This window comes from Rattus norvegicus, chromosome 9 (assembly GCF_021556685.1).
Source record: "Rattus norvegicus strain SHRSP/BbbUtx chromosome 9, alternate assembly SHRSP_T2T, whole genome shotgun sequence".
NCBI classification, from domain to species: domain Eukaryota; kingdom Metazoa; phylum Chordata; class Mammalia; order Rodentia; family Muridae; genus Rattus; species Rattus norvegicus.
The window spans coordinates 89,112,123-89,127,212 of NC_141542.1; the positions used below are offsets into that span (position 1 = coordinate 89,112,123).

The window sequence follows — 15,090 nt, forward strand, 5'->3', positions numbered from 1 at the left end:
TATTACATTTATTTATTTATTTTAAATTTATTTGCTTTTTGTGTCGTGTGGGAGGTCAGAGGGCAACTTGTGTAGTTGGTTCTTTTTCCCACCATATGGGTGTCTGGGGTATGACTTGGGTCGTCAGGCTTGATGACAAATGCCTTAAACAGCTGAGCCATTTATTTCTCCAGTCCAGTACGGGCGGTTTTTAGCAGCCTCAGAGAACAAAACCTTAACTAGGGAGGCAGGGAGAGAATTCTGCGCATGCTCACAGCCCAGGAGCAGGACTTCTCCGCCTAGCACGCAGAGCGGGACCTCTTGGTCTGTGGATTACCCGGAACAGAGTTGCGACACTCTAGGTTTCCGCCCGGAAAAAGTAACCAAACCACCTGAGGACCAGCAACATGGCGTGGTCCGGTAATAAGGTATTGAAAGCAGGGTCTTTTGCCTTTCCTAAGCCGGGGATCTGCAGAGGGTGGTTCCGTAGCAGGAGCTGTGGGAATCGCAGCTGAGTCAGCACTGAAGGATGAATGCCCAAAGCGAAAGGCTTGGGGTTCGGAGTTCTGCTTTTGAGTCTCGTGCACCTTTACGCTACAGTAATCTTCCCTTCCTCCCTGGCTGCCTCAGTTTTCTATCCACTCCACTTGCTAACACAGGCATCCTTTATTGCTTCTGAACCTGGGTTCTAAAAATCTAAGTTAGCGAGGATCGTCCCCTACATGACAGGCTTTTAAAACTTCAGAGAGGGATTCTGTGAGATTCTGTGAATGAAATAACTCAGGATGTAAAGTGCCATATCATTACCTTCATAATAATTAAAAATCTCGAATTTATTGAAAGCTGACTGTGTGAGGCACAACAAAGCCTTTTATTCCCATTTAATTTAAATCTTCACACCAAACCGTGAGATGAACATCCTTGTCCTGAGCTCGTAAGTAGGAGCACCGAGGCATGAAGAACTGAAATGATTAGAACCTGGTCACCCTTTCCATGGGTGGTAAAATACGAACGGGAATCCAAGCCATTTTCAGAGCCCTGAAAGAAAAAACAAAACAAAAGTGCTCTACTGCTAAGAATCTATGACCCATGGCTTCTTAGATTAATAATGGAAATTATAGTGAACTTTAAAGAGGTTGTTTTTGGTCACTAGAGAGAGATGCAGCTTCAAGGATCCATTCATTCACCGAATTCACGGACTCACCTATTTGTTTATACAAACAGGATAGGAGTTCAGTAACGGGTTTCTGTTTTCTTCCACCCCCATTTGGGGAATTTTAATTAAATTATGAACTCATAATGATGTTGTTCACTTCCTTTGTTTCTCTGCTTTCAATTGCTGAAAACTTTGTAGCTCCATGAAGGACTTATTGTGGCAGATGTACTTGAGAGAAAATCCTAGCAGGCCGTATGGTTTCAGTGTAGTAATGAAGAGTTGCAGTTCCCTCCCTGTTTGTCTTCCCTGCTTTTCTACCTACTTCCAGACAAAGACTTTAAATTATCATAAACCATTCTTCCAGACCAGAATCTTCATACTGTCAAACTCTTTGATGTCTTTCTCTTGAATCTCTTAATTCTCGACACAAGACTTCCAGTCCTTTCATGTTTGCTACTTTAAAAGTAGATTTGTGGCCATATGTTAGAGGAACACAGCCAGCATATTTTGTGATTCCTACATTTTAAAAAAGAAAAGAAAAGAAAAGTAAAAAGACTTTTACGCTGAAGGACTCACTGTGGGATGTAAATTGAATTCCTCTCAAAGGTACTCTGAAGCTTTTTACTGTTTGTCCCCAAATAAGTTGTCATTGCTTCTGAAACCTGTTAATATCAGAGTATCACGTGGTTCCATTCTTTATGAACTAAGGGGAAATAGTATTTCCTTTGAGTGTTGCAGAAAAGTCAAATTTGGGAATCATCTCCTACTACAGGAGCTCATGCAGGTTTTCCAAACACCTCTAGAGTCAGATGATCACTGTCTTAGCGGTCACTTCTCAGTCCTTGTCACTCTCAGTCCAGAACTGCTCACTTTCTGTCTGGTCGGCACCGAGCACAGATGAGACAGGTAGGATCAGGACTGGGTAGGATCAGGACTGTTAATTCTGCAAGCAGCCTTAGGCCTCATCAGGCCCGACAACTTACTGCCTGACTGAATTAACAGAGAGGATAAGGACAATGCCAAGGGGTCATAGCTAATTAGAGAGATGGGACAGGTCTCTGGATTGCTAATCTAGGGTTTTGTTGTCCCCCACCCCCCACAAAAGACCCTTCACTTTCTTTCTTGAATACAGTATAGTGTTTTAACAACCTAAAGTGTTCATGAGGATAGAATGGTGAAGCTGGGTCAACTTGTTAACTCAATCTATAGTTTACTTTGAAGTTATGAGCTCAGGTCTTTTGCAGTTTTTATTTAATTAAATTTTGTGTGTAAAACTCATAGAGCTTTACATGTGTCTCGTTTTGTATCTGATTTGTTTTATTTTCTTAGTCCCTGTAATAGTATTAATCATCAAGGTGACAAACCGTAGAATCATGGGGCGAGATAGGCCTTTGGGCCTGCCTGGGTGAGGGATTGTCTTGATTATGGTACTGGATGTGCAAGGACCCATCTCAACTATGGGTACCACTGTTCCCTCGTCAAAGGACTCAGGATTTTATAAAGTGGGAAAGGCAAGCTGAACACTGGCGTGTGTGCATTCTTTGTGCTCTGGATGTGGCCTGACCAGCTGTGACTGGATGTGGCAGAACCAGCTGTCTTAAGCGCCTGATACCTTGTTATGGCTCCCTCATTATGATGAGCTATAAGCTAGAAGTAGGAGCTAAAAGCTTAAGTAAAGGCTTTATCTCCTAAGTTACCTTCGTCAGGGTATTTTATCACAGCGATAGGAAAAGAAACACAGAGTCCCCAATGTATGATTGCTCTTTAATGACCTGGTGCCATTGCTTATGCCTGCAACTTTGTCAGTCACATGATTTGGTGCCTCCATCTACGTGGCTTTCAGGAAACGTTAGAGCCATTCACAGGCTCTCCAGAGTGGAACCTTACATGTTCTTGGCATGTCTTACACATGTATGCACATGTTCTCTCCCTGTACATAGCAGGACTGGGACCCATTTCACAAACTCTGCTAATGGCTTCTTTTTCCTTGTGTACTTTTTGGGCCTTTGTTTCTAGGCAGCTGTTGTGCTGTGTATGGATGTGGGGGTTGCCATGGGTAACTCCTTTCCTGGTGAAGAATCCCCACTTGAACAGGCCAAGAAAGTGATGACTATGTTTGTCCAACGACAGGTGAGTTTCAGATTAACCTTAAGCTTGTAACCCACGTTTTGAACACTCATTGCCTTCAGCTCCTAACATCAGACACCAGCCTCCTCTGTCTTTCCAGCCTGTGTGTTTTCAGAATCTTGGGAGGTTTTCTTACATGTACTCAAGCCTGCTTACCCTTAAAACCTGATAGTCTTTGCTTTTCTTGATCCAACCCCTTCTCTAGATACAACAGTTGTTAGCAGAAAGGAAAGGCAATATAAAATGTTTAATAAAAGTCTCTAGGGCCAGATGACTTGCATCTGAATCTGTGTTTTACCTGTCATTTACTAACCCCTTCAATTTGTTTGTGCCTTGTCCAGTTATTTTCTTTCACTGCATTACAAATATTAATGTCTTTTAATGTCTTTCTAAAAAGGTCATAGTTGGGCAGCAGTGGTGCAGGCCTTTGATCCCAGCACTTGGGAGGCAGAGTCAAGTGTATCTCTGAGTTCAAACCAGCCTGGTCTACAGAGCAAGTTCCGGGACAGCTAGAACTATACAGAGAAAACCCTGTGTCAAAAAAACAAGGAAAGAAAAAAAAAAAAAAAGAAAGAAAGAAAAAAAAAGAAAGCAAGAAAAGAAGTCATCGTTCATGTCTGATGGGTTTGATGGAGTGGCTAAGGCTCTTTCCCAACCCCCTTTTGAGTAGTTACTTGTTGCTGCAACAAAAATACTTGACAAAACAGCTTAAATGTACAAGGGTTTTATTTTGGTTCACAGTTCCAGGGTCCAGTCTGCCATGTCAGGGAAGGCCTGGCTATAGGAGCTTGAGGCAGCCTGGTCACAGTGCATCTGCAGTTAGGAAGCAGGAGGTGAAGGTTAGTGGTCAGCCGCTGTCTCCTTGTTATCCAGCCTGGGACTCCAGCAAGGGATAGAGAGACACTCACAATTAGGGTGGGTCTTCCCACCTCAGTTAATCTAGCTGATTCCCCACAGGCTAATCTAATCCACGTAATCGCTCACAGGCGTGCCCAGAGAGTTGTTTCTCAGATTCTAGATCTTGTCAGGTTGACAGTGTTAGCCACCAGGCCCTGTGTGCAAAGTGAGAAACATAATCTTCCCCATGAGTCAGAGCTGCTTTCCGGCATAAAGTAGTTCTGTAAACTGGGCATGGCAATATATATCTGTAACCTCAGCCCTCAGAAGGCTGGGGCATTTGAGGGCAGCAAGGGCTGCACAGCAAGTTTTAAGCCAACTTGGGCTACAGGAAAAGACCCTTACTTCAAAAACAGCTGCCCTGGCTTATAATTTCTGTTTCTGCTATAAAGAAAAAAACGAAACACAAAAACCTAGTGAAAAATAACTTAGAGGAGAAAGGGTTTATTTTAGTTCATGGTCCAGGTTAGAGCCCAACATTCTGTGGAAGTGAAGGAGGTGGGAACTGAGAACTGCCAGTCACAACTCAGTCAGGAGCAGAAAGAGACTGAACCATGCACGCTTACTGTGCCGAGATGAAAAGACCCGAGAAATCTGCCTATGTGCTGGAGAGCTGGCTCAGAGGTTAAGAGCACTGGTGGCCCTTGCAGAGGACCGGGTGGATTCCCAGCACCCAATGGTGGCTCACAACCATCTGCATCTCTCTCTAGTTCCTGGGGATCCATACCCTTGGGGCACCAGGCACAAACATGAGCAGACATACACACAGGCAAAACACCCATCTCTTTATAGTAATGAAATAAAATTTAAAAACTAGAAAACGTCTGCTTAGAGCCTAACTCCCATTTGTTTACTCTCCGATGGCCCTGGGCACCTGCTTAAGCAGGTACAGTCAGTCTTCCTGCTCCCTGAAGGCCAGGGAGCCTTCCCTGCTAGGCTGTTCCAAGAGTCTTCAGCCTTCGGATATTCCTTCCTAGGTGTTTTCGGAGAGCAAGGATGAGATCGCCTTAGTCCTCTATGGTACAGAGAGCACTGATAACGCCCTTGCTGGCAAGGACCAGTATCAGAACATCACAGTGCACAGGCACCTGATGCTACCAGATTTTGATTTGCTGGAAGACATCGGAAACAAAATCCAACCAAGTTCTCAACAAGCCGACTGTATCCTTTTTATGCCAAAAAGACAAGAAATTTTCCTTTATCTGGAGAATCATAATCCAGTTTGGTGAGGCTCTCCCCAAGTCCCAGATGTGAATATCTGGACATGTTTTCCTCTGAGGAAAGAGGTGTGTAATTAATATGGAGTTAATCAATTAATACCCAGCTCCAGGGCTTCTAGTGTCTTGCCCTTTCCCTTTCTGTGATATTGAGCAGTTGGAAAGTGCAGGAAGGGGGAAAATCCCAGGGACTCTATAAGCATATATTGTCTAGGGAATGGGTTTGCACTGTCTGGAGGCTGTCTTAGCTAGGATTCTATCGCTGTGAAGAGACACCATGACCAAGGCAACTCTTATAAAGGACAACATTTAATTGGGGCTGGCTTACAGTTCAGAGGTTCAGTCCATTGTCAGGGCAGGAAGCATGGCAGTGTGCAGACACAGTGCTGGAGAGTAGCTGACAGTTCTATATCTCAATCCACAGGCAGGGGAGGGGGAGAGAGAGAGAGAGAGAGAGAGAGAGAGAGAGAGAGAGAGACCCACCCCAGTGCCACACTTCCTCCAACAAGGTCACAGCTACTCCAATATGGCCATACCTAATCCTTTCAAATAGTGCCACTCCTTATGAGCCTCCGGGGCCATTTTCATCCAAACTATTCAGAAGACTACAGTGCTAACTATCTCCACTGTTCTGGATGGAGGATGTTTTTATGCTAAAAATAAGTTGTTATTGAAGCTGAGATTTTTTCTCATGTCTTGCACAGAGGCCTGCTCTAGTTTGATTCCCTGTTGGTGTGATAAGATTCTGACCATAATCAAATCCAGGAGGTTTATGGTAGCTGCCTTATGGAAGGAAGCCAATGCAAGAGCTTAAGCAGGAGCCTGAAGCACAAACAAACGGAGGGACACTGCTTACTGGCTTTCTCCCCGGCTCATGTTCAGCTATCTTTCTCAAACAGCCCAGCCTGCCTGCCTAGAGATGGCACCACCTACAGTGGTCTGGGCTCTCCTACATCACTTAGGAATTAAAACACCCCACAGACACACCAATAGGCCAACCTAATGGAGGCAAGTCTTGAGTTGAGGTTCAGCCTCCCAGGTGTGTCAAGTTCATAATTGAGATTAGCCGTGAAAATTAAACTCTTTCTCACTGCACGTGTGCTCACACATGCAGAGACTAGGGCTCTAATCTTAAGAGTGTATTTTTTTGTATTTTTCAAAACAATTACTAGTACCACTCTTGACCACTAGGAGGCACTGCCGTATTTGGTGTGACTTACAAATGATACATTCTGGCTTGCTTTGTATTTAAGATGACCGAATCTGGGTTCCAGGAACAGTTAAATGACCTCTTAGGGTTTTTGTTAAGTGAATATGTGTTGAATCTCTTGTTTTTCCCCCACACTATTTGTCTGGATGTGTACGTTGACAGGAAGCACTTATGAATTAGTGCTTCTGAAGAGGGGGACATGGGGCAAGCCCTTTCAGTCATCCAAGGACTGCGGTTGTCAGTAGTGCGGGCTTTGCTGGGAGAAACTGGGATGTTCACGGGATGGAGGGAGTGCTGGCTTTCTTTCAACCCTTAACTGGCCGAGTCCTGGACGCCCTGATTGTGTGCATGGATTTGATTCAGCGTGAAACCATGTGAGTTCTCATCTGAAGACAGAGGTGGGATTTCTGTGAGAGACGTGGGTCGACGTGTCCGAGGATGTGTGGCTTGTTGTTGTTGTTGTTGTTGTTTTTTCTTTTCTTTTCTTTTTTTTCGGAGCTGGGGACCGAACCCAGGGCCTTGCGCTTGCTAGGCAAGCGCTCTACCACTGAGCCAAATCCCCAACCCTTGTGGCTTGTTGTTAATCAGGTAGCACGTTAGCCTGGCAGCACCTGTCTAGGTTTTGAAAGTTTAAAACACAGGACTACCTTTGGTGGGAGTTTCTCTGGGCAAAATAAGTATTTGGCATACTTGGGTTTTCTTTTTTGGTTTAAACTAGTTATGCCAAATCTTTAAAAAGTACTAAGTGGTCCAACCCATATGTAGTTGTTGTGCTGTACACAGGAACTCTGTCAACTTCCTAATCCATCATTTGTTCAATTACTGTGTCTTGAAAGTGTGTGCCCTTGAACCCATAGGGTTGCATTATTAGAGAAGACATTTTGTGATAGCATCCTGGGCCTGAATCTGTATTCCTGTTTCCCAGTCAGTATCTTTTGCAAAATCCTGCTGCTAATGCCAGGTGTAGTTCCCCAGCGAGACATTTGGGAAGTGAAGCTGTCAGACTGACATCTTCTTACATCCGAGAGTCCCTGCTTACGGTCTGAAGCTGTGCAGGTGGCAAGGCATTGTTTTACGTCACACTGCTAGGAACCAGGGCTAGGGATGTTGAGCCAAGTGTGAACTGTATGTAGCTGAGTATGTATTTTAATAGGAACTCAGCTGAGCTTTGAGACTGTAATCACACTTAATCAATTATACCTAGATTCACTCCTTCACCACTCTAATCAGTGACCAAGTGTATTTCAATTCTTAGAAAAAAATTTAGGAGACTACTTTCTTTAAAATTGCCCCCGCCTTTTTTTTTTTCTTTTTTGTATTTTGTGTCTGTGTGTGCACACATGCGCATGTGCGCTGACTTGTGTGTACAAGCTACAGCATATGTTGGAGGCCAGAGGACAACTTCGTTGAATCAGTTTTCTTTGTGTGCCCTGGGTGAGTCTTGGTGATTGAACGCAGGCCACAGTCTTGCACGGCAGTGGTGAGCCATACCCCTAGGGCTCAGAGAACGACTTCTTAATGTGACCGTTCTGTCTTTTAGAGGAAAGAAGTTTGGGAAGAAGCATATTGAAGTGTTCACTGACCTCAGCAGCCCATTCAGCCAAGACCAACTGGACATTATAATTTGTAACCTGAAGAAGTCCGGCATCTCCCTGCAGTTCTTGTAAGATCTGGAGAATAATGCATAGGCAATCTTGGCATCCCTCATTCAGTGAGCAGGGCCCTGGGTAGATGGCTCCAAGGAGGCTTCTGTTTCTGCCGAGCAGGGGGATTTGCTGTGTGCATTGGCCATCCCTGTGTGCATGGAGCTCTTCTGAGCTGTGGGGAGAAAGAGAAAGAGAAAGAGTATAGTGGTACAGAGATAATGAACTCAATAGCAAGTCACTGCCTTTAGAACCAAAGAATCAAAGAATTTGAAAAACAGACAGACAGACTCTGTCTTTTGAGGCTATCCGGTTTCTCTCCTGTCTGCATAGATGACACCAGTGTCCGGAGAGCTCCTTTCTTGCGTGGCTCAGAGTGATGTCTATGAACCGTAGTAAATTGAGAGTGGGCAGAACTGTTATGTTAGGAATCAATTTATCAATGTATCAAACATACAATGTGTATGTTTAACCCTTTCTCAGGATGCAGACGCATCATAACATGTAATTTGTTATGTGTATTATAAAATTTGGGGAGAAAATGTGAATTTTATAGTTTAAAAGAGAGTCCCTCCTCTCATGGTAACTTGAACTTTCCCTCTAGCATTTACTTTCTGTGCCTTACATCCCCATTGAAAAGTTTCTGTCACACTAATCCTTCCTGCTGCATTTAAAACCCATTTCTTCTCATCCTATTTTTGGCCGAAGCAGAGTGATGATACAGGATGTTGAATTATTAATCTGATCAGGGACATTCACTTTTCAAATTGAGAACTGCACTAAGAAGCCTTCAGTTCAGAGTGATAAGCCCGTGGCCTCCTAGACTGCCTGCCATGGGGAATTATGAACCCCTCTAGCATGCATGCATGTCCCCCTTAAGACTGCCAAGGGACATCTTCCTGTGGGACTGTAGAGAAGACTTCTGAAGAGCCCACCACATCGTTACTTGTTAAGATGGTACTTCAGAGAAATTAAGTGCTGTTTAAGTGACGCTTGTCACCGAGCTGGGGTTTCTCAGTTCTTTGAAGGCCAGCTCAGCTCAGTCTCCTGCCCATGGTCTCAGGCTGCCTCCTGTTGAAACATATCGTACTGCACTTTCTGCTGACGTCGTTGGAAGAGCTTTTAGTCTCTTTATCTTTCTATGCGAGTCTACAGTAGCGTACTCGGGAGGAAGGTCGGCTTTCTTCCACTTGCTTGTGCCGCACCGGTTACCTTTGCTCTCTGGCATATGCTTCTTCCTGTCCGACAAGATGCCATTCCATGTACTGCCACTTGCCTTAGATCCCCTTAAAACGTACTTGTTCCTTTAGCTTCCTCTCCTCTGGTCAGATCCAGCAGAGGAAGAGCTGTTACTGTAACTTTTTCCAGGACAAGCTTCCTCATGGTATCTTTCCCTTCCTGGTGATGCTACCGTGACAGTTACTACCTATTGTAAACCATCCTCTGTGCCATACACACGGGAAGCGCCTTAGCTTGACGTGTCATGCAGGCCATGCGGATCTGTCACGCTAAGTAAACAGAAGAGGTTTACATGGGAAGCCTTATTTTAAGTATAGCAGGCAGAATTATTGCTGGCCTGTACAGCATCTCCCACACAGGGGTGGGTTGACCTACAGAGTGTCGGGGGAAAGGGTGGTGACCTACAGAGTGTTGGGGGAAAGGGTGGTGACCTACAGTTTCAGGGGAAGGATCACCTGATTCAGCCGTCTGTGTTTGGAAGAATGAAGTGAGGTCAGGTTTGCCAGAGCACAAGACCTGTTGGTCAGGTGACCGAATGGCTCTGGTTCAGTTATTTCAGCTCAGTTGCTTCAGTTCCTTTTCAGAAAACGGAAGCAGAAATCTCCACCTACTTAGTATATGGGAACCCATGCTATTGCTTAGGTGAAAACATTGCTGCAGTACCATATTATAGCACTGTTTTCAGTCTGCATATGGATTGATTAATATGTTTTTAAATCGCATGTATTTCTGTGTACCACATGTGTGCCCGCTGCCTATGGAGACCAGAAAAGGGTATTGGATCCCCTGGACCTAGAGTTACATGTGGTTGTGAGCTGCCATATGGGTGCTGGGAGCCAAACCTTGGTCCTCTGCAAGATTCACAAGTTCTCCTGATTGCAGAGCCAGCTCCCCACCTCTGATTATCTAATACGTTTTGTGGTTCATAATTGCAACCTAGATTTAGCCTCATTTCAAACAAATAACCAGAGAGAAACAGAACAGAATTGGCTTTTATTTATGTCTGGGAATATTCTGATTTCTGGGTAAGATTTTAATGTTTACAATAGCATTTGAATTTTAAGTATTTTATGTTTCACAACCTCTTACTCATTATGCCATCACTTGAAGTGTTAGGGGTTAGAGTCAGGGCCTCATGCATGCTAGGCAGTCAGTCGCTGTCACTGAGCTACACTCTCAGCTTCATCCTTGACTCCATGAGGGATCAGAGGTGGCTTCCCCAGCACTCTGGTGTGCTTAGTGTATTGCCTGGACTTGCTCTAGGATGCATTTCTTCCTGAACTTTAACCTCTGGCATTAGTGACCGTCAGTGAGCTCTTCTAGGTCTCTCCCTCAGACTGTTGATTCCTGATATTTTTATAAGTTTGAAGTCAGAGGGTGTAACAGTCGAGTCCTTCAGAGGTATACCACAGGACACACTGTGACACACTACAGTGTCCATGACGAGATGTTTTCTGTGCTTGGTTTTGTTTGTTTGTGTGGTTTTTATTTTGTTGGTGAGGGGATTTACAAAGGTGGAGGACAGATATGAGGGCCTAGGAGATGAGTGGGAATGTGGTGGATGATGTGAAACTCACAAAGAGTCAACAGAAAGACAAAACAAAGCAAACACCCAGAGTCCTCCTTAGCTAGTAGAGTTGGGCAACATGAGCTTGTGTCAGACGATTCCCGTTGCTGTGACAATACAGGCCAGGTGACTTATAAGCAGACAGTTTCCCCTCACAGGTCTGGGGCTAGGGAAATCTGAGCTTACAGTGCCAATGCAAATTTTGTATTTGATGTCTGCCTCCCAAAAGCTCCAGGACCTGGCTGAAAGAGTTTGTTTGCCTCACAGAGAGCCTTTTAGTTATTTGGTTGCTGTCAGGCAGTTTACCCTTTTTATCAAATCAAAGGAATGTTAGTTATTTAAAGCTGAAGTAATACTTAGGTAGATACACGACATTTGGCAGATGAAATTATGGAGCTGAGTAAGGTTGACTGATAGGCAGGCATCTCCCCCATTGGTAGTAACACTCACAGGGTTGGGCCAGATTTAGAACCAGAGCTCATCTTCTTTCCCGGCAATCTTTCCCGATAGTCTGCCTTTTCCAATCGACAAGAATGGTGAGCCTGGGGAGACAGAAGACCACGACTCCAGCTTCGACCACTGTGCACCCTCCTTCCCTCAAAAAGGACTTACTGAGCAGCAAAAGGAAGGCATCCACATGGTGACGAGGGTGATGCTGTCTTTAGAAGGCAAAGATGGTCTGGATGAAATTTATTCCTTCAGGTAGGAGGTGAAGATGTGACTCTCGGTCTTCCCACATGGATCTCCCTCGTCAGACGTCTCCTTAACACTGTCTTTCTCTGAGCTGTTCTTGACTTTGCAGTCATTCTTTAATAAGTGTTCCGACTTTTATTAAAGAAGTCTCGAGCTCACCCCTAATCTCTTTTTATTAGTTTGTATGATTTGCACAGGGTTCTCATATTTCCAGGGGTGTGACTGAAGTTTGGGAGTAGATAGAGGCCTTAGAGGCAGAGTGATAGACTTCATCTTTATTCCAAGCTCCGGGCACGTGTCTTGGACCAGACTTACGTTTATACATTTACTAAACCCATTTAAAACTTGTAAAGGTTCTTTTATTAGTGTATATTGGTTGTAGGTAATTGTTTTTATTGTATCTTTTCATTCACATGAATTTCGTCTTCTGATCACACTCCTGCTCTTTCCCCCCATTCCTGCTGACCCCTCCTTGTCTCCTTCCTTTCTACTTCCATTTCTGTTTTTGTTTTTGGTGGCCTGATGGGTTGACCCAGTGAGGGCTGCTTAGTGGAGCATGGGTGAGGGATTACTTACAGACAACGACTGGCTCACCTGTAGTTATGCTACTGAAGAACATGTCTCTCTGATCCCACCAAAAAAAGAAAAAAGAAAATCTCTCCTCCTTTCTTATAAACTGTTAGCTGCCTATAGATCTTGAGGGTAGAACCTGTGAGCTCCTCCACACCGAGATGGAGTGTGGAAAGGCCCAGTCTTGTGTGATTGTAGCACGACGCTCTACAACACGCCACCACCTCCTCTGGTTTTTACATTTTTTTGACCCATCTTCTACAGTGTTCCCTGAGCCTGGTAGGGGATACTATACATGTCTCATTTAGGGCCAAACGTTCAATAGGCACACACTCTTAGCACATTGTCCACCTACAGTCCTACCTGTAATAATTGCCATCTATTACAAAAAGAAGATACTCTGACCAAACCTGATGTAGCACCACTAATCTATGCACATGAACATAAATGTTAAGGAGATGATGTGAAGGGCCTGGAAGGATAGCTCAGTGGTTAAGGGTGCTTCCTGCTCTTCCAGAGGTCATGAGTGTGTCCTCAAGTGCACACGCCCAAACAGACACAGTCACAGACACACAATCTGAGGGGGACATCATGTCCATTTAGCAGAACAACAGTAGCTTCTTCACTAGGGCCTGGGACCTTGGTAGCTATGGGCTTTGGGATTAGGTTTACAATATACTAACTGCGGCCTTTTTTCTGGGCTGTGGACCTTAAATTCAAGCATGGGGGGCGGGGGAGTCAGTTGCCTTAACAGATGTGCTCCTGTTACACCTGTGGGCCTATTGGTTGGTTTCAGTACACAGCACCCACGCAGAGGGCTGAGACCTTTGACCACAGTTCTTCCAGCAGTCTGCAGAGCATCCTCCAGTGTTGGGAAAGCTACGCAGCAGAGAACAAGCTTCTCACTCAGCACTGCTGGCTTTCTCTGTGCCCAGCAACCAAAGCCTGTGGTACCTTCTGCAGTAGGGTCTTATTACATAGTCCTGTGGTTTTAGGGACTGCAGGAATCTCCCTTACCAGTAAACTCCCTTCCTAGTAGAAACCTGCCCCTGTGGTTTCACTCAGTAACGTGTGGCTTCTGGGCTTGTGGTTCCTCACACGGGGAACCTGGCCCTTTCTACTCGTCTTCTGATCAGCTTACAGAGGGGAGGGTTTCATTATGGCTTAGAAAGACTTAGAAAGTTTTTTTTTTTTACATTATTTGCATGTATGTGTGTGTCCACATGTGTGTCCATTGCCCAGAAGTCAGAAGAAAGTATTGGATCCCTGGAACTGGAGTTACAAATGGCTGAGGGCCATCATGTGGGTGCTGCAAGAGCTGTCGGTGCTCTGAATTCCTGAGCCGTCTCTCCAGCCTCCTCACAGCTTTTTCATAGAGACTTAGTTTGGGTTGACTCTCTATCTCCTTACCAGTCATCTGTACTTAAGGTTTCCACCTCTATAATCCTCTTTCTACCTTCATACTACGTGTTCTGTTCTACACACACACACACACACACACACACACACACACACACACACACACACCACACCACACACACATATACACATACATACACACACACCCATACACCCATGTACACGTGCACACATACACACACACACACATACACCCACACACCACACACACACACACACACACACATACACCCACACACCACACACACACACACACACACACACACACATACACCCACACACCACACACACATATACATACACACACATATACACCCACACACCCACAGACACACACACACACCACATATACATACACACACACACATACATACACACACACATACCATGCCACATACACATATGGACATACACACACACATACACACACACACACACACACCCACACACATACCACACCATACCACACACATATACACACACCTACACACACACACATATACACATATACACACACACATACACACACACCACACCATACCACACACACATACACATACACAGACACACACACACATACACACACACACACACACCACACCAAACCCCCCCCCCCCCACCACACACAGAGTTCAGGCTTCTTTTGTCCCCTCGTATAGGCCCTTTCTGGTTTCCCAGCCTCTGTAAACTCATCTCCCACACAGTCCACATATATAGAAATCAGAAGCCAGGCTCTACCTCATACATACATGAGAATATGTATTATTTATCTTTCAGAGCCTGGCTTATCTCACCTAATATATTTTTCGATTCTATCCACTTTCTTGCAGATCTATAATTTCCCTGTTCTTTAAAGCCGAATGCAAGTCTATTATGCATGTGTGCTCCATTTGCATTATCCACGCATAAGCTGGTGGCTGTCTGGGCTGGTGCCTTCCCTGACTGTGTGACCAGAACAGCAGTAAACATGATCTGCAGGTATCTCTGTGCTACGGTACAGATGCCCAAAGTCATGTAGCTGCGTAGTGCCTGACTGCACAGTAACTTCCATAGTGGCCGTACCAGCAAGAACCACTTTTAATTATGCAAAATGGTGTCATGTCTGAGACTGTCAGTGTTCCTTTACTTTTTGATGCATGTTTTAGAGAGCATCATGGGAGGAATATTGTGGTTTTGATTTGGGGCTTCTCTTTTTTTTTTTTTTCTTACTTTAGATCATTAAACAGTTTGACCAAGTCCTATTACAACAAATAAGGAGACCAAAGCCCTCTCACATGAGTGTAGATGGTTCAGACACGTAAAGTGCAAGCTCAGAATGTAAAGAATTCGCAACCAGTGTCAGTGTTGATGTTATGGAGGGAATATGTCCACCT

At 44.7% G+C, this 15,090-nt stretch overlaps 1 protein-coding gene across 2 annotated transcripts in view; it reads left to right on the plus strand.

The window, feature by feature from the left end:
* The first annotated feature begins 246 nt into the window (after positions 1-246).
* Xrcc5 (X-ray repair cross complementing 5) overlaps positions 247-15,090 on the plus strand; it is an 88,691-nt gene continuing 73,847 nt past the window's right edge. The window contains 6 exon segments of one of the 2 annotated variants that reach the window (NM_177419.3): positions 247-407; positions 3,152-3,265; positions 5,137-5,320; positions 6,912-6,960; positions 8,127-8,249; positions 11,546-11,737. In NM_177419.3, coding sequence (NP_803154.2) covers positions 387-407; positions 3,152-3,265; positions 5,137-5,320; positions 6,912-6,960; positions 8,127-8,249; positions 11,546-11,737 — 683 coding nt within the window. In that variant the 5' untranslated portion in view covers positions 247-386. 2 annotated transcript variants of the gene reach the window in all.